The sequence below is a fragment of the Notechis scutatus genome, chromosome 5, assembly GCF_049901735.1.
Source record: "Notechis scutatus isolate UNSWTSFEM ecotype Mainland chromosome 5, rNotScu1.2, whole genome shotgun sequence".
Classification (NCBI taxonomy): domain Eukaryota; kingdom Metazoa; phylum Chordata; class Lepidosauria; order Squamata; family Elapidae; genus Notechis; species Notechis scutatus.
The window spans coordinates 237,534-256,429 of record NC_142013.1 but is presented as its reverse complement, the minus strand read 5'-3'; the positions used below and the strand labels follow the sequence as shown (position 1 = coordinate 256,429).

The following is an 18,896-nucleotide window of genomic DNA, read 5'->3' as shown; positions in this document are numbered from 1 at the left end:
GAAAGAGACTGCCCGCTTCCCTCCTCTTTCTCCCTCAGCCTCCGCTCTCGTTGCCAAGGTCCTTCGTCACCACCCAGGCCGCCGCAGCCCCTGAGCGGCCATGTCCGAGAGCAAAAGGGCCCCCGGGGCCACTGCGGGCCACAGGAGCCGGGTGGTCAGAGTCACGGTCAAGACCCTCAAGCGCAAGGAGCAATTCGAGGTGGCCGACAGCACCCACGTCCAGGAGTTCAAGAAGCTGATCGCTGACCGCTTCAAGACGCCCCCCGAGCAGCTGTCCCTCATCTTTGCGGGTGAGATTCTCAACGACCAGGACACGCTCGTGCAGCGCAAGATTGGCGATGGGTCCAAAGTCCACCTCTTCATCAAGTCCCAGAAGAAGCCCTCGGGCGGCCCTGGGGACCGCCCAGCCGCGCCCACCGCCTTCCCACCGATGCCAGCGATGCGCGAGATCTCCTCAGAACGCAGCCTGGACCTTTCGGACTGGAGCAGCCAGCCGGAAGACCTGATGGCCTCCTGCCACGAAATAGTGGCCCAGACCATGGAGAACCTCCTGCTGCAGATGGTCACGCTGAACCTGGACGCCTCTGCCCTGAACAGCAACCCGCTTCTCCTGGGCTTCCTCATTGGGGTCACTGGCATGAACGTGCTGGACCTGAACGCCCAGGACGTCTCTGACTTTGTGGGCGAGGCCCAGGAGCAGGATGCCACTCGGCAGGAGCTCATCATTGAGGTGATGCAGCACCCCTTCATGCAGAACCTTTTTGGGGACACTGAGCAAGTCAGGCAGATGATCATGTCTGTGCCTCAGATGCAGCAGCTGGCCGAACAGAACCCGGAGATCCACCACATCCTCAACAACTCCGAATTCCTGCGGGAAATGATCGATGTGGCCACCAGCCCGGCCGTCATGGACGAGATCATCCGGAACCACGACCGAGCCCTGAGCAACCTGGAGAGCACCCCGGGGGGCTACAGTGCCCTGCAACAGCTGTACAACGACATTGAGGTCCCCATGCTGAACGCGGTACAGGCCCAGTTCCAGGGCAGCTCGTTTCCCCTCTCAGAGGCAAAGCCTTCCCCTGGGGGGGTCAGCCCCCTCTCCCGGACAGAGAACAGGGAACCCCTGCCGAACCCCTGGACACCCCAGCCCAACAGCAGCGGCGGGGACAACATATGTAACGGTGACCTCAGCAATGCTGGTAACGGCATTGAGCAAGGTTACGTCCTGCTGGCGTTGGGGCCCGGAGTCCGGCCAGGGCCTGGCAAGACCGAGAGCATCCAAAACATGGTTCATCAGCTGACCGACAACCTGGAGTTCATGCAGAACATCTCCAACGCGCTCACGAAGCCCAACGGCCCCACCCAGATGTTCCTCAGTCACTGCAACGAGGCTCCTCCGCCTCAAGAGTGGCCACAGCAGCTCCCGTCCAAGCTGGCCAAGTCAGCCTCTGCGCTGCTGCTGACCAATCCCCGAGCGGTCCAGGCTCTCCTCCAGTTGCAGATGAGCCTGCTGATCCTCACCAGGGAAGTCCCCGATTTCCTGCAAGCTTTGACGGACCCAGATGTTGACCTAGAAAGCATGGAAGACTCCGAGGAGGGAGAGAGCCCCTCATCAGGGGCAGAGAGCTTCCTCTCCATTGAAGAGAGCTTGGAGCTGGGGAGCAACGCCTCCAAAGCAGACGACGAAGAGGAGGAGGAGGGGGAGGAGGAGGAGGACATGGAACAGCAAGCTCCAGAGGCCCTTTACCAGGGCCAGTTGGAGCAGCTCCGCGCGATGGGCTTCCCCAACCAGGACCTGAACCTGCGGGCTCTCATGGACACGGAAGGAGATATCAGTCTGGCCATCGAAAAGCTAACAAACTCTCGTGCATCCTAGCTACAGATTTACCTTTGCCTCTTGTAGGGTCATCTGACACACTAAAGTCAGCATGGTGGATATAAACTGTGCCTTGGGTGCTCCTTTCCTCCGGCTGAAACCCAGGGCTCCCAAAGTGGATCCCTGGGCCACCAGAGGCCACTGCCACCCCCACCCCCTTGCCCCTCCAGGTGTTGAATGTTTGAAAAGCAGCATTTTAAGGTGGGAATCTGCTTGCTGCAAAGCCAAGGGATGGCCTCCAGCCGCCATGGTTCTTTTCCGCCCAGGGCGGCCAGGTAGCTGCAATCCCTGGCCTTGTTCCGTCGCATCTCCAGCCATGGAGACAAACAATGTGGACAATAATCTCTCTCTCTCTCTCTCTCTCTCTCTGTCTGTCTCCCTCTCGTGACATCCTGACGACTGTGGTTTATATTTTGCTTGAGGTTCAACCAGAATCTTGTCGGTGTCTTTGTGCTGACGACCTGTGCGGTGGCTTAGAGGTGGAGCCCTCGCCTCGCAATCAGGGTGCTGTGAGTTCGATCCTAAGTAGCAGCAGATATTTCCCTCTCTGGGCGCGATGACTAATTGCCTGCTGCGAACTCCACATGGGCTTCACGAAGGGCTTCCTGCCAGTAAACAGCCCCAACTCCAAACAACATTTTGATCTGTGGGCTCAGCTCCAACTTTTTATCAGTTTCTTGCCCAAAGCATTTCTCTTGGAGCATCATCAGTTCCCCTTCTGGGGGGAGGAGTAGAAAACTGTAGGCTCCAAAGAATGGATCCCCCTCTTAAGGTCTCGGACAAACCAATGTCCTTTGATCTTTTCGGTTGATTTGCAAGGAAACGCATATTTTGTGCCTGCTTGACTTCCACGGCACCAGGAGCCATGGAGGCCCAGTGGTTAGTTTGCAGCATTGCAGGCAAGCTCTGCCCGCTGCCAGGAGTTCGATCCTGACTGGCTCGAGGTTGACTCCGCTTTCCAAGGCAGTTAAAAGAGGACCCAGGTTGTTGGGGGCAACAGGCTGACTCTGTAAACCGCTCAGAGAGGGCTGGAAAGCACTGTGAAGCGGCATATAAGTCTAAGGGCTATTGCTATGATGTGAAATGCAGCCGTTAAATGCTCCCCAACTTCCAAATGCCCCCCTCCCCCGCAAAGATTGGCGTTCCTCGCTGAGCAGCTGCTCTGGAGGAAGGATGTGGTTTTCTTTGATCGATTGCTCAGGCTGGAAGCCCAATCCTTCCTTGGTTGTGTCCTCTTTGGGAAGAGTGCAAGACCACGCCAGCCTTGGCCTGATCTGAATAGCCACGTATCAAAAGCCAAAATAGTCCATTTGATAAGGAAAATGGGGCGAACAATCGCAAGATATATTGAAAGACTGAAGAACCGAAAGAAATAGAGGAATGTGTGCACACCTTGCTAAAATGGTTGGTAAAATAAGAAATGGATGGTGGAAATTTTGGCTGCACTGCTAACTGGTATCTTGCTCCTATGTTTCCTTAATCTGTATTTAGTATTTGTGTGTGTGTGTGTGTGTGTGTGTGTGTGTACATACACACACACACATACACAAAATACTGAATACATTTTAAAACAATAAAAACACTAAAAACATCCAGATTAAGCATATATGTATATGTATGTATATTTGAATTGTAAGCTACCTGGAATCATTGACTGGGCAGATATAGAAATTGAACAAACAAATAAACAGACAAACAAACAAATAAATAAAACTTTAAGATGGGAAAATATTGCCAGAAAGCCAATGGTAAATAAAAACCAGGCACCAGAGCTTGTTCCTACTCCCTTCATCACATGGAAGTGAGAGTTGAGTATGGGAAAAGAACTGTGAACATAGCAGTAAATATTTGTAGCTCAGGGTTGAACTCCGGGGTCCTTGGTGCTCTCTGAGCTTGGTGGTTTCCTTGCAGACGTTTCATGACCCAACTAGGGAACATCATCAGTACTGATGCTATCCTCACTAGCACTGATGCTGTTCCCTAGTTTGGATCATGAAACGTCTGCAAGGAAACCAGGCACCTGGGATGATCGCACAGCAGCCACCCCAGAAGCAGTGAGATGGTTAGCTTCCTTAGGCCACAGTGGACCATAACATCCACCCCATTGAGGCTCTAGGGTGCTATATTATGAGGGTTTCATTATCTTAATTTGATAGTCTATTTTATCTTGTATATTGTATTATATAAATAAACAAATCGGAACTTGAGTCCTGAGCTGCGTCACGACAGAAGGCTCACAAGTTGCCACAACCCTCTTTTTAATTTCAGAACAACCAAATAACAGAGTTGGAAGGGACCTTGGAGGTCTTCTAGTCCAACCCCCTGCTTCTTCAGAAGGGGGACCAGGGTAGCTCTTCTCCGGGCCTCTGGCATCTCCCCAAGGCTCCCCAGAGACAATTGAGAGAGGACCCGAGGCTCTCCTGCTAGGACCATGGGTAGTGTGGGAGGTTTTTCTTCCGTCCCGGGTTCTGGGGACTTGAAGGCCTTACAATTAGCCAGGAGATCTTTGGCCACATCCTTGCAGACAGATCTGCACCCTCCGCTGCCTGGTTTGTTTCCAGCCTGGGCTCCAGAAATCCCTGTTTCCTCTGGATGTAAAGACGGAGGCTAAAACGAAGTTGACTCTTCATTTTGGGGAGGGGGCGGGTGTTGGATTCTCACCGGTCAAGAGTGAGCCGTGATCCTCACTGCCTTGTTCTGTCTGAAGAGACCCTCCTGGCTCGATTTTGACCCACAAGCGAGCCGTTGTGTGCATGGCCACCACTTTGCCTTCGGGACTTCGTGGTCCTAAGCCTTTCCTTCCATCTTCACCTCCTTCCTTATCTGCTGGTTTTAACCAACCAGGAGTGGGGAGAACTAGTTCTAGTCCACCACTAGGTGCAGAAGCCAGCCTCAGGACCCGTCACTCCACCCTAATCAGAGCAAGAGAGTTGGAAGGGCCCTTGGAGGTCTTCTAGCCCAACCCCCTGCTCAAGCAGGAGACCCTCCATGGTTGTCCGATCAGTGCCAGCATTGCAACAAGCGGGCTGAGAAAAACCCTCATCACAACCTAAAATCAGGAGTCTCCAAACTTGGCAACTTTAAGGTTTGTGGACAGGCTGGCTGGCTGGGGAATTCTGGGAGTTGAAGTCCACAAGTCTTCAACGCCTGGCTTAGGTCAAGAGCTCTGCCGTGAGAACTGGGCAGGTCCAGGACAGAAGCAAACAGATCCTGCAACCAAGCAGAACACAACAAGGAGGACCTCAGCAACATCCTTTGCCGGCACACAGGATTCCTCCATGTGGGAAGTGCCCAAACTAGGGGGCGCTTCCTTTGTTACCCCCCGGGGTCCTCTCCTCCGTCACTTCCCCAAACGAGCCTCGGACGCTGCTGACATTGCCGTCCTTCAATGCCCTGGGGGCTGAGGGGGCTTTGTGGGTGAGGCAATGCCAGCTGGGAGGCCCCCGGGCACTGCTGTCACTTCAGGACTGTGATGTCATGGCCATGATGCCACAGTGGATTTGGGGGAGCAGGGGGGAAGAAAAGAGCTGGCGACCAGGTTGGGAGCGAGGCCAGGGGAAGGCATGCCTGCTGAAGGGGCTCTCGGCTCTCGGAAGGCAGAGCAAACCACCCGGGAGCCTCCCCAGGACCCCCTGGCCTTGCCTGCCCCTCGGCTAGGAATGGACCGGTGGCGGCACCCCAGCCATGAGCCATGACCCCAGTGCCAGCCCTGTGGAGAGCACCCGCGAACCCAAACTCATAAGGGTGACTTTGAAAGGCCCAGGGAAAGCACAGGACTGCCAGGTCAACGAGAAGAGCACCGTTGCGGAGCTCAAGAACGAGGCCGCCCGCCATTTCTTGCTCGGCAAGGAGCAGGTGCTTCTGATATTTGCGGGGAAAATATTGAAAGACCAAGAAAGTCTTCTCCAGCACGGCATCCAAAGTGGAGACATGGTTCATGTGGTGGTGAAAAGGCTGGAGCTCAGACCCAACCACGCCTTGCCAACACGCTCAGTGGCACCAGGCTACAGTAGCACTCCTGGCACGGCTGCTGGCGCCTCCGAGTCTGCTGGAGGGGCTACCTTGCGGCCGTTGCTGAGGCGCATCCGGAGAGACCTGCTGACCCTGCTAGACATCTTCAGTGAGATGCCTCAGCACTTCCAGCATCACCCAGAGCTCATGTTCCAGGTGGTGCAGAGCTCCACCGTCCAGGGCTTGCTCTCCAAGGAGACCAATCCTCTCACTGTCGCCTTCATCCTGGGAGTCTCCAGCCTGGTCAGCCTGAGAACAATGCAGTCAAGAGCCGAGAAAGAGGAGGAGTTTAGTGACAAGGTGGTGGCCGAGGCTCTGGAGGAACCTGTCATCCAGAACATCCTCGCCAACACAAAGGAGATGGCCCAGTTCTTGTCAGAGAACCCAGAGCTGAAAACATTTGCTCAAGAGACGCCGCAGTTTGGCCGGCTGTTGAGCCTCAGTGGCTTAACTAAGATAATGGCCATCTATAAGAAGCTTCCACAACTGGTGGGCACCATCGCTACACCGGACATGAGCCTTGAAGCGGACATGCTGGATGATCTGCAGTCCTTCCGCCAGTTGTTTGTGGACATCCGCCAAGTCCTCTCTGGTCCAGAGGTCCAGGATGAACTTGAGGAAAGGATGCTGAGGCACACTATCGAAACCAGCCCTTCCTTAATCCAACTTGCTAAAGAAAATGCCAGGATTGGCCACCTGCTGAGCAATCCGAAGGTCGTGGGAGAAATAATCCGGTACATCCAAAAGCCGGAAGTCAAGCAGGAAATGGACAGGCATTGTGATCGGATCCTGAGCAACATGGAAAGTTTCCCGGGAGGCTATAACATCTTGCAACGCGTGTATAAGGAGATGGAGGAGCCCATCTGGAGCGTGATGGAACAACAGCACCAAAATCCTTTTGCTACACCGGGTGGGAGTCCAGCTTCGAATCAGGCCATTCTTCCCCCCAGGATAGAGAACCGAACGCCTCTGCCGGACCCCTGGGCTGCTCGGCAGCTGCAGACCAGGCCTCAGGCGATGGGCAAGGCCAACCCCCAGAGAGGTGCTGTGGAAGAGGGGAACCTCCATCCAGAGAAGGTCTCAAAGGGGACCCAAGTGGATTTTAGTTTGGAAAGCAGCCAGACTGAAGAAAGCAGCCAGACTGAGGACTTAGCTGAAGCGCCAAATGCCTGCCCAGAGAGTCCCACCCCTTTCTGGCAGGATGGAGAAGCCCCAGCAACGGAGTCTCCAGCCTCACAGACTCCAGGAGTTCAACCTCAGGATCTGCAGGCGCTTCCTGGCCAGCCTAAGGCCAGCCCAAGAGAAGGACGGAGTCCTCAGGAGCTGCTGGAGACCGAAGACAACCTGGAAACCTCCACGGAGACCCCACCTGGCTCCAGTCTACCTTAGTTCCACTCCCTCTCTGAGATTCCTACTCAGCTCGGGGGTCTTGGGTAATGACAGAAGAAGCCTATCAGCCAACCAAGTCATTGCCGGTCTCTTGTCAAGACGGAGGACAATAAAGAACGCTCTTTGTGGACCAGCGAAATGCAGTGGACATGGTCTCCTTGGATTTCAGTAAGGCATTCGACAAAGTAGACCACAACTTACTTCTTGGTAAGTTAAAAAAAATGTGGGATAGTCAGCATCACCACCAGATGAATTTGTAACGAGCTGACAAACAGTACTCAACGAGTAGTCCTTAATGGTACTACACCTACATAGAGGGAAGTAAGCAATGGGGTGCCACCAGGTTCCATGTTAGGACCAGGACTCTTCGATCTCTTCATAAATGACTTAGATGAGGGAATAGAAGGGGACTTCATCAAATTTTCAGATGACACTAAGCAGGCAGGAATAGTCAACATCCTAGAAGACAAACTCAGGATCCAAAAAGTTCTTGACAGACTTGAACAATGGGCCCTATCCAATAAAATGAAATTTAATGTGGAGAAAAGCAAGGTTTTACACTTAGGCAGAAAAAAACCAAGGTACAAGTACAGATTAGGCAAAAACAGTAACTGTGAGTGGGACCTTGGAGTCTTAGTGGACGATGACTTAAACATGAGCTAGCGGTTTGCGACAATAGGCAAAAAAAACAAACCCTAATATAATCCTTGGTTGTATAAACAGACGCATAGAATCAAAATAACGTGAAATATTAGTACCGCTTTATAAATCCTTAGTAAGACCACACTTGGGAAACCGCACCCAATTTTGGTCACCTGATTATAAAAAAGATGTTGAAAGTCTGGGAAAAGTGCAGAGAAGAGCAACGAAGATGATTAGGGGGCTGGAATCTAAAACATATGAAGAATAGTTGCAGGAATTGGGTTGATCTCATCTAGTGAGAAGAAGGACTAAGGGTGACAGGATAGCCGTCTCCCCATGTTTGAGGGCCTATCAGAGAGGGGAGGGGGGTCAACCTATTCTCCAGAACACCTGAAGCAATGGATGGAAACTATTCAGGAGGAGATCCAACTTAGAATTGAAAACAACCGACGGAACCGCTGGCCTTCAGAAGTTGTGGGTACTCCAACACTGGAGACTTTTAAGAAGAGACTAGACAGTGATGTGTCTGAAATGGCATAGGGTCTCCTGCTTGAGCAGGGGGTGGACTAGAAGACCTCCAAGGTCCCTTCCAACTCTGTTATTCTGATTCCCCCCATGCATGTTTTACAAACAGATAATTATAGGAGAAGGGCTGGCAGAACCTGGGGCAGAATTGAAAAAGGCATCAGCCCAGAATCCCTACGTAGCTACAAGTGAACTAAGTCCAGCCTCCCTTGAGTTTCGTTGGCCCTTCTCTAACTCCAAACGGGCCTCTGCCCTGAGTGGAGAAGAGCCCTGTGCAGAGGCCTTGCAGCAATAAATCAGTGTAATTGGACCTCCACGCGTGGACCTGGTCTTTTACACCTCTCACTAACATAGGATCACAGCTCTTGCTTTTGCAAAAGATATTGCTTATTGCAACCAACCCAGGAAGATTGGCACATGAGCTCTTGTATGTCCTGATTTCTTTCACATCCTCCTTTCTCCCGTCTCCAACTCTTTGTTGTCTACCTATTTCCAATTCTCCTCCCACTCTCCCACCCTGCCCATAAGCCCCCACCTCTTCAGCTCCTGGCTGCATTGCCTCCTCCTGACCCTGCCTGTCCTGTGAGAAGGGTCCACATAATTTACATTCTGCAGAATTGTCTTTGATCCTCTTCCTCTCTGAGTTCCAGAGTTCAGGAGGCCAGCTCGGTTCATTGCCCCTTCTGGACCACTGGGGGCCAATCTTCAAGCTCACCTTCCGTTCTGGCATTCGAGGAGGGAGAGAGGCTGCAACACAGCAGCCAACCCCACCGGGTCTCCTGACTGCTGCTCCCTCCCTCTTTGGTGAAAAGAGTTGGCCCAAAGCCTCGGGTGCTTCTTTTGTTCGGATGCCGTGGATGATGGGGTTCAGCGGCAGAGGAAGCAGGAGGTAGAGGTGGTCCAGGAGGGAGCGCACCAGAGGGGACACATGCCAGCCAAATCTATACGCCCTGCAGAGGCCAATCATTGGGGTGCAGTAAAGCACCCCTGCAGAGATGTGGGAGGCGCAGGTGCTGAGGGCCTTCAGGCGACCTTCTCTTGAGCTGATGCTCAGGACGGTCTGAAGAATCATCGCAGAGGACAAGATGGTCAAAAGCGCAGAGCAAGACAAAGAGACCAGAAAGGCCGTTGTCCGCACACGGGAGCCGGATCAGGTTGGGGTGCAGGCGGCAGGGGAGAGGCAGCGCATTGGCCTCGCAGAAGGGCAGCTTCCCCCTGAGAAGAGGCAGTGGAATGAGTAAGACGACGCTTTTCACTGCAGCGCCCAAGCCTGTCCGGGCGATCCGGTCAGCGGTCAGGAGGGAGGCCTACTGCAGCGGCTTGTAGATGACAAAGCGGTCAAGGGCCCAGAGCACCCCCAAGTCCATGACGGAGAAGCAGTGGATGAAGAACAGCCGGCTGAGGCAAGCGCCAAGGCCAACCTCCCGGGCACCGAAGACCAAGGCGCCCAGCACGGTGGGGAGGGTGGAGAGGGACACCCCCAGCTCGCTCACGGCCAGCATGAGAGGAAGAGGTACATGGGGTCGTGTAAGTTGTGGTTCTTCACAATTGCAAGGAGAACAGCGCTGTTTCCCAAGATGGCAGCAGCACAGAGGAAACAGAAAGGGAGGGAGATCCAGGCGCTGCTTGCCTCCAGTCCTCGGATTCCGACCAGGAGGAAGGTGGGAGGGGGGCACCCCAGTTTCTCAGGGGGGCCATGGGTGTCTTTCCCCCCCTCCAGCACCTGCAGGTACATGAAAATTAACAATGAGCATTGTGTCTGTGTTGCTGGTGCTTTGCTCCTGCCCAGGAGGCAAGGCAAGATGACATGCTGCGATTATCGGTGACGGACCATCGCTTGAACATCAGATGCGGGATCCAATCTGAGTCAGTCACAAAGCTTTACTCTTCCAAGCTTTCGGGCTCATGCTGGACTCCATCATCAGGGAAATTTGGTCTCTCCAGAATATGTGCAGTGGGCTGTTCTACGCATTTCATCATATTTATACTCATTGGTTGCCTCCCATTGCAGTGAACAAGGACATGCATTCAATTCTGCAGCTGCTAAGATTGCAGCTGAGCAACCATCAGCAAAGAAAATGGTTGAAACCTGGAAAAGGGGCCCCTTGTCAGTCAGGAGTGCTGATGGACCACCAGACTATCCGGTATTTGGGAGTCGAGGGCGCAGCAACACAAGGAAACAACAATCAACAGTCATGAAAATCCCTAATTAACAATTAAAAGCTATACACAACTATATAGAGTATACAGAGCTAAATAAAATGGCTGCATATCAGTGGTGGAATTCAAATTTTTTACCACCAGTTCTGTGGGCTTGGTGGGCGTGGCAGGGGAAGGATCCTGCAAAATCCCCCTTCCCTCCCCACCCCACTAACCTGCTTTCCAGCTCCCTCCTGTGCAGGGCAACCAAAGGAGACCCAGCCGATCAGCTGGGACTCAATGGGAGGCGGAGAAGAGATGGGGTTGGCGGGGCCAGTCGGAGGTGGGATTGGCCGGTTCTCCCAACTACTCAAAGTTTCCACTACCAGTTATCCAGAACTGTCAGAACCTGCTGAGTCCTACCTCTGCTGCATAGATGTCAATTTTGGGCTCGACACAGGAGCCCATAAATGAAACAGGTAGAACAGCTCAGGGCTCATATTCTGGAGAGAGAGAGAGGGAGCCTCCCTGGGGACCGGCTCCAGCAGGGGCCAAAAGCCTGGGGGAATGATAAACCTTTGGCCACGGTGACCGACTCAGATTGGATCCTGCAACGTTATCCGGGGATATTTCTGAGCATCAGACACTCCTGGAGGGGAGGAACAAGCGGCTAAAGTGGCAGCAGAAATCTTGGGCTCAATTAAGGTTGTAAGTCGAGGACTCCCTGCACCTCACCTTCATCCAATGCTTTTCTTGGGCCGAGTGAGCTGCCTTACTCTCCCTTCTGGGGAGCTCCAAAGGAAACCCCCGGTTGGCCCAGAATCTGAGCCTTTGTGCCTCTCCTGAGTCTGGATCAGTAAAATTGGGTGGGGCTTAAAAGGGAACCAGGGACACCTGGCCGAGGGGCAGCCCATTCCTGGGACATCCCTAAGCAGAGCCGTCTCTGTGGGGTCCCACCTGCCTCTTTCCACCCCCAGCCACAAATAGAAGCTGCACCTGGGCTTGGAAGCAGTGGTAGTATTCAGCCGGTTCGCACCGGATCAGGCGAACCGGTAGCAAGAATTTGGGGTGGGTCGCTGAACCAGTAGTAAGTTCTGGCTGGCCATGCCCCCGACCCGGTCGCCCTCCCACCCGATGCTTGCCTACCCCACCTGCCCGACATTCGCCTAAGGTGTTTCTTTCCCCCCGCTACCGACAATCAGCCGTAGATAAGATCAGCTGTGCGGGATTCCCCTTGCTGAGGCCCAGGGAGGCCAAAAATGGAGGGAGGAGCTCAGCCCCGGAGGAGCTTTAAGGGAGCAAAAATGACCCCCCAAAGGCTCCTCTGAGGCTAGGAAGTTCCAAAAAAAGCTCCCAACCAGTCACATGACCACGCCCACCAAGCCATACCCATAGAACCAGTAGTAAAAGTTTTTGAATCCCACCACTGCTTGGAAGGGAGCCCGGGGTGCCTGGTTCAAGCCCCAGCTGGGGCAGGGTCTGGGGCAGCAGACACGGCGGCTCCTCCTCATTCCACTCTCAAAATACCACCACCCCCCGCCCCAAGAAATTCATGGTGTGGCTGCTGCATGAAAGAGGGTGAAAACCAGCCCTGTTTTCTCATCGGGGGACAGTGAAGCCAGCCCAAAGGAGAGGAGAGGGAGACGCGCTGCAGGTTGAAACAAAAATGGGGGGGGGGGGGGCTCAGAATTTGTGCCACCACAGCACAGCAGCCACCATTACCAACCAGCAGTCAGAAGACACAATGAGAACTCCTTACTTGCACAGCGCACGGACAGACTTTGCCATCGTTTCAACTGGGAGGCAGTGGAAGCATTCCAGTTGTCCAAAAGAGCCGGAGAATTCCTGCAGACTTGCCACTCAGGCACATTAGCTATCAACAGGCACACAGAGATAAACGCCATCTACACACCATTCAAAAGAGACAATTAAAAACCCCCAAAGGAAACAAAAAGACCAAAGTGCTACTTAGCCAGCCATCAATACCCGGATGAACACCAAGCAGCAAATAACACCTCAACCATAGAACTACCAATTCAGTCAAGAACAGCCTAATTGCGGTAAGGAGCCACCAAGGAGAAAAGAACATCGTCATCCACACTGACAGCACAAATCACTTGTCCATAAAGAGAGAGACACACACACACACCTCCTGCTTTCCCACCACGATGGAGTTTTGAGGCTGTTCCTTCAGCTGACCAACTCATCATCCCCTTGCAAACAGGTTAGGAGAAGCCCTCCAGGTCCACCTTCTGGTCACAGGTGCTTGAAAGGGGCAGAGGGCGGCCAGGGTGACTGAGCCGTGAATTTGGAGCCAGCTGAAGAAAAGGGAGGGACATTTCATGTGAAGAGAGTTCCTGGCCTGGGCGGCTTCTAAGGCACCCACCTTCCCTGCAACCTCACACTCCTCCTTACCTCTCACAGGTCTCCTGCGGAGCTCCTCCTGGCTGCTGCTGTCACCACTCCTTCTCCCCGAGCCCCCCCCCCCCAAACAGCCCCAAACAGAGGCATAGCAGCCTGGCTCCCTTTAGGGGGCACAGGAGGATCTCTTCAGGGAAGGCCTCCCCAGGCCAGGACCTGCCCTGGAGATGCCCAGGGCCAAGTTGCTTGGTGCCTCCTGGCCTTTGGGAGCCGATGGCAGGAGAACTGCCAGCACGGCTCACCTGGGACCAAGAATCTGGCCAGCCTCAGGTTGTCCTTACCTGGAGGATGCTCTTCCACTGGGAACAGGAGTCTTCCTTTGCACAACACATCAACCGAAGGAGCTCTTCGGATGAGGAACAAAATGGTTTTTTTAAAAAACCCAAGAAAGTCAGGTTGCTTTTTGAAAAAAGCCCCCTTGAGGCTGTTGTGAATCAATAAAAAGTAACTAAGCCCAAATGCAAAGCGGGTTTTGAAAGCCTGCACACCTGATTGGTCCTTAAACAACGAACAAGGATTGGTCCATAACAAGTCCCTGATTGGCCAATATTAGGACACTTCTTATTGGGTATTAGTTGAACATGTTGCACATATTATTGGTTAATAGGGTAGCAGCCAACCCTATAAAAGGGTTACTGCTGCCCATAGCCTTGCTCTGTTCTGTTCTATCTACTGTTATTAAAGAGTTGAAGTCACTGGTCAGATGTCTGGTCTCCATTATTCTCCAAACTTAACACTGGCGACGAGGGTGGGATGCGGAGACCGAAGAGCTGACTGATCTACAGAGCAACCAACAGAGCACGTGGTCGAACACGCACTATCAACGGCAACATGGCCAGCGGTGCCGTACCACCCGCTCCATTCGACCCAGAAACCGAAGACTGGGAGTCGTACATGGATAGGTTCCAGATGTTTCTGGAGACCAACAACTTGAAAGATGCAACAGCCAGCAAAAAAGAGCTGTATTTCTAACCCACTGCGGGCCTACCGTGTTTAAAATGGCAAAATCACTTGCCAAGCCAGCCAAGTAAAAGCGATAGACTGGGACGTCCTCGAGCCTTTGCTACGGGCCACTACGCGCCCACCGTGCCAACCTTAGTCAGAAGGCACGAATATTACCAGAGGGTCCAGCGGAAAGGCGAAAGCCTTGCCAACTACGTCGCAGACCTCCGCACCTTGGAGGTCTCTGCGGATTCTCTAACTTAGAAGAAGCCCTCCGAGACCGCCTAGTTCTGGGCCTAGAAGACTGCACGATCCAGAGCAAAATCATGGCTAAGGGGGACATCAGCCTCACCGATGCCCTTAAAGAAGCCACTGCAGCAGAAGCAACCAAGAAGTCGGCAGCCCGAATGCGCCGCACCAGCGCACCGCTACGTCAACTCGCCAATGATACCTCGCCTCGCTCAGAGAGACACCCGGTATCGACTCACCACAGAGACCTAGAATCCCCGTCAGAAAGTGATGAGGAAGAGGTCAACCGACTCCGAACGGAACGAGACCAGTTCACACAACGCTCACTTCGACCTTGTGCAGGATGTGGAGCGAATCACCCACGATCCAGCTGTAAATTCCTCGACGCACTCTGCCGCGTTTGCGGGAAAAGAGGTCACATCGCAAAGGTTTGCAGAAGCAAACAAAACTCCAACTCCAAACCCCGACAGGCCGAATGCCAGTCTTCAGGATTCATCGGCACACCCTGAGACAAACTGAATCACCAATGGGGAAGCCACTCCTACAGAAACAAACCGTCCACCACTTCCACCAGGCGGGAAGAAACCAGGCGGGAAGAGACCCACCAGACAATTACCATAGGCCACGCTACATCCCTAGATGCCGGGAAAATCAGAGTGAAGGTCGCTATCGAAAACAAACCTTGTGTGATGGAGGTGGACTCAGGATCATCCCTCTCGATGGTGTCCTGGAAGACACTCCAACAGCTCGTTCCGACGATTCGCCGCCAAGACCTCAACCCTCAAAGGGTTATACTCAAAGATTACCAGGGTAACCGAATTCCCGTTGTCGGGTCCCGCCGATTCCAGGTCTCTTTCAAGGACCGCACCGTCGCACTGCCACTGACTGTCGTTGACCGTGACCGGCCTAGTCTTTTAGGCCTGCAATGGTTCAGACCGCTCGGAATCACTGTAGCCGGAGTCCACCGTGCCGAGAGCAACAATTGGGAGGAAGCCCTCGTGCAAGAATTCCAAGACATTTTTGCAAACGGATTAGGCAAGTACAAGGGGACCCCGATCTCATTTAACTTGAACCCTGAGGTAGCACCCATCCGCCTTAAGCCGCGTCGGGTGCCGTTCGCCCTGAAACCTAAAATCGACGAACAACTCGATAAGCTAATAGCACAGGGCATGCTGGAACCCACCGACCACGCCCGGTGGAAACCCCAATAGTGACGCCTATCAAGCCTGATGGGTCACTGAGAATTTGCGGAGACTACCGGGCCACCTAAACCACGCACTTCAGCAAAGTGCATATCCAGTGCCGGTAGTGCAACACCTGCTCCATTCCCTGGGTGGCGGGAAAGTTTTCGCTAAATTAGACCTAGCGCAGGCGTATCAACAATTGCCTGTAGATCCGGCCACCGCGGAGGCGCAAACTATCGTCACGCATAGGGGCGCATTTAAATGCAACCGGCTCCAGTTCGGGTGAGCGTCGCTCCGGGAATCTTTCAGAGCTTAATGGAAAGGCTGTTACAAAGAATAAGAGGGGTCGTACCGTATTTCGACGATGTACTCATCGCCGCCCCTAACAGAGACATTCTAGAAAAACGACTCCGAATGGTCTTACAAAGGTTCCAAGACGCCGGCCTCAAAGTCAAAAAAAATAAATGCCAGTTATGTACCGAAAGGGTGGAGTTCTTGGGATACCTCCTGGACAGTCAAGGAATCCATCCCACTGAGGACAAATTAAAGGCAATTAAGAAGGCCCCCACTCCAAGGAACAAGGCAGATCTACAGGCGTTCCTTGGACTTATCAATTTTTATAACGTCTTTTTACCCAATAAAGCAACGGTAGTTGAACCATTACATAGACTCTTAGACAAAAAAGCAACGTGGGTTTGGGGACAACGTGAACAATACGCTTTCCAACAAGTAAAGAAATTGCTAACTTCTGATTCTGTACTTATGCAGTACAACGAGACTCTGCCGTTAACTATTACCTGTGACGCCTCACCTTTTGGGGTTGGAGCAATCCTGGCCCACGTATTACCGAACGGAGCAGAAGCTCCCGTCGCGTTTTTTCGCGAACTTTAGCTAAAGCTGAAAGAAATTACAGTCAGCTTGATAAAAAGCTTTAGCTATTGTGCCTGCAGTTAAACGATTTCATGAATATGTGTATGGGCATGCGTTTACAATAATTACTGATCATAAACCACTACTGGGGATTATTGCGGGTAATAAACCAACCCCGTATATATTGTCCCCCAGAATGACCCGCTGGTCTGAATTCTTGGCGGCGTACAACTACACCTTGCAACACCGCCCGGGGAAATCAATTCTCCACGCTGATGCATTGAGCAGAACACCACTCCCAGAATCGGTTGAAGATCCAGCCCCAACCATCACAACGCTGCAAATTGAGGCTCTACACGCGCCGCCATTGACGGCGAGAGACATTGCCCTCGAAACAAAACGAGATCCGGTCCTGCAACACATCCTACGCTGGGTTGAACGTGGTTGGCCAACAGAACAACTATCACCTGAATGGGCGCCTTTCAAAGCCCGCCAAACCGAACTGTTTTCCCAAAAGGGCTGCATCTTGTGGGGCGATAGAGTCGTAATCCCGGGCAAACTGCAACGAGCTGTTTTAGCGGTATTGCACGACGGACATCCGGGCATCGTGCGAATGAAAGCACTTGCACGGAGCTACGCCTGGTGGCCGGGAATCGACAAAAGAATCGAGGCCTGGGTCGCTACTTGTCAACGTTGCCAGGACGTCAGCAACGCCCCACCTAAAGCAAGCCCAACCGAATGGGGAACTCCGAGGGGACCATGGTCCCATATTCATATTGACTTTGCGGGGCCTACAAAAGGGCACACTTTCCTTATTACAGTCGACGCCTATTCAAATTGGCTCGAGATCCATCGAATGAACACAACTACAATGGACTCAGTTATCAACAAATTAAACAGGCTATTTGCCACACATGGTTTTCCGGACATTCTGGTCTCAGATAACGGCCCACAGTTCACAGCATTACCATTTGAACAATATCTTGCTGACTGGGGCATCCGCCATGCGCTAACCTCGCCTGCGCACCCTGCGCGAACGGACGTGTAGAGCGCATGGTACAGTTTGTAAAAAAGACCCTCCACAAAATGGAATTCGCGACATCGATGAAAAAATCAATCGAATTTTATTGTTGCAGCACATCACGCCCACAGCGTTACCAACAAAACGCCTGCCGAACTTCTCATGGGGCGGAAACTACGATCGCACCTTGACCGGCTCCACCCGCATACGCACCGAAAAGCCTTTCGGCTCCAGCAGCAAATGCCGGGAATTTAAGGTAGGTGATTTAATCTTTGCCAAAAACTTCTCCGGCGACCCTTTATGGATACCCGCAACCGTCACCCACCTCACAGGGCCTAGATCTTACCGCCTGCTAACAGACGATGGGAGGGTGTGGAAACGCCACATAGACCAACTCCATTCGAGATTACCACCCAGCGCCCATGGCTCCCGGGTTCACCAACTGAGGGGGAGGAAATATCGAGGAAATTGACTTCGATATGACAGATAGCAGGCCAACGGAAACCCTACGGCCCAGCGAAGCACCGGGAATTGAAGCAGGGAGGGAGTTGACTTTCCCATGGGACGTGAACACGGGGAAACCGAACTGCGAAACCCAAGAAACACTGATTGGTGGGGACAACCACAACGAAAGCAGCACGGAATTTCCGTGCAGCGAAACGGAGCTTAACAGAGATCATCCAAACGCTCCACTGGAACCGGACTTTAGGCCAAACCCGTGGAACCACGGAAATCATCCAGACAGACCAAACGGCCTGTCTATCTTGAGGATTTTGTTACAGCTCCCTCAAACGGAACCCAAGGGGAGGGGTGTTGTGATTCAATAAAAAGTAACTAAGCCCAAATGCAAAGCGGGTTTTGAAAGCCTGCACACCTGATTGGTCCTTAAACAATGAACAAGGATTGGTCCATAACAAGTCCCTGATTGGCCAATATTAGGACACTTCTTATTGGGTATTAGTTGAACATGTTGCACATATTATTGGTTAATAGGGTAGCAGCCAACCCTATAAAAGGGTTACTGCTGCCCATAGCCTTGCTCTGTTCTGTTCTATCTACTGTTATTAAAGAGTTGAAGTCACTGGTCAGATGTCTGGTCTCCATTATCCTCCAAACTTAACAGAGGCAACCTTGACCTGGCTGATCAAGAATTTCCACGGAGCTTCTTCCTTTGCAGGGAAAGGTTGAAGGAGGGGGAGGGGAGGTCAACATCAGGTCAGGGAAAGGCAAGGCAAGGATCAGTCCACTAAGGGGAGACAATGGCACTGAAGGGAAGGGCAGCTTGGAGAAAGAGGAACTGCCTAATTCTCTCTTTGCATCTATTTTTACAGGTCATGCCAGACAAACCTTATTTGCCCTCTTTAATAAAGTGACTAAATTAGTGGATGCGAGAAATGCAGTGAAGTAAGTATAGACTTGGGCATCAGCAAGGCATTGGACAAAATAGACCACGACCTACTTCTTGGTAAGCTAGAAAAAAAGTGGGTTAAACAGCATAATGACCAGATGGATTGGCTGACCAACCATACTCAGTATGTGTAGCCCTCAATGGAACCACAGCTACACGGAGGGAAGGAAGGGGTGGGCTACCCCTAGTTTCTGTCTTGGGCCCAGGACTCTTCAACAT

The 18,896-nt window shown here is 52.6% G+C and overlaps 1 protein-coding gene and 1 pseudogene across 1 annotated transcript; one reads left to right on the top strand and one right to left on the bottom strand.

Annotated features, from left to right (window-relative positions):
• The window catches only part of LOC113427600 (olfactory receptor 52L1-like), a 28,508-nt pseudogene extending 18,330 nt beyond the window's left edge, over window positions 1–10,178 (bottom strand).
• LOC113427593 (ubiquilin-1-like) lies at window positions 101–1,876 on the top strand. Its single transcript, XM_026690107.1, has one exon. The coding sequence runs from the start codon at window positions 101–103 to the stop codon at window positions 1,874–1,876; it is 1,776 nt and encodes a 591-aa protein (XP_026545892.1).
• Window positions 10,179–18,896: the final 8,718 nt, after the last annotated feature.

Excerpts from the sequence above, each read along its gene's own strand:
- LOC113427593 (XM_026690107.1), top strand. The coding sequence starts at position 101 with ATGTCCGAGAGCAAAAGGGCCCCCGGGGCCACTGCGGGCCACAGGAGC.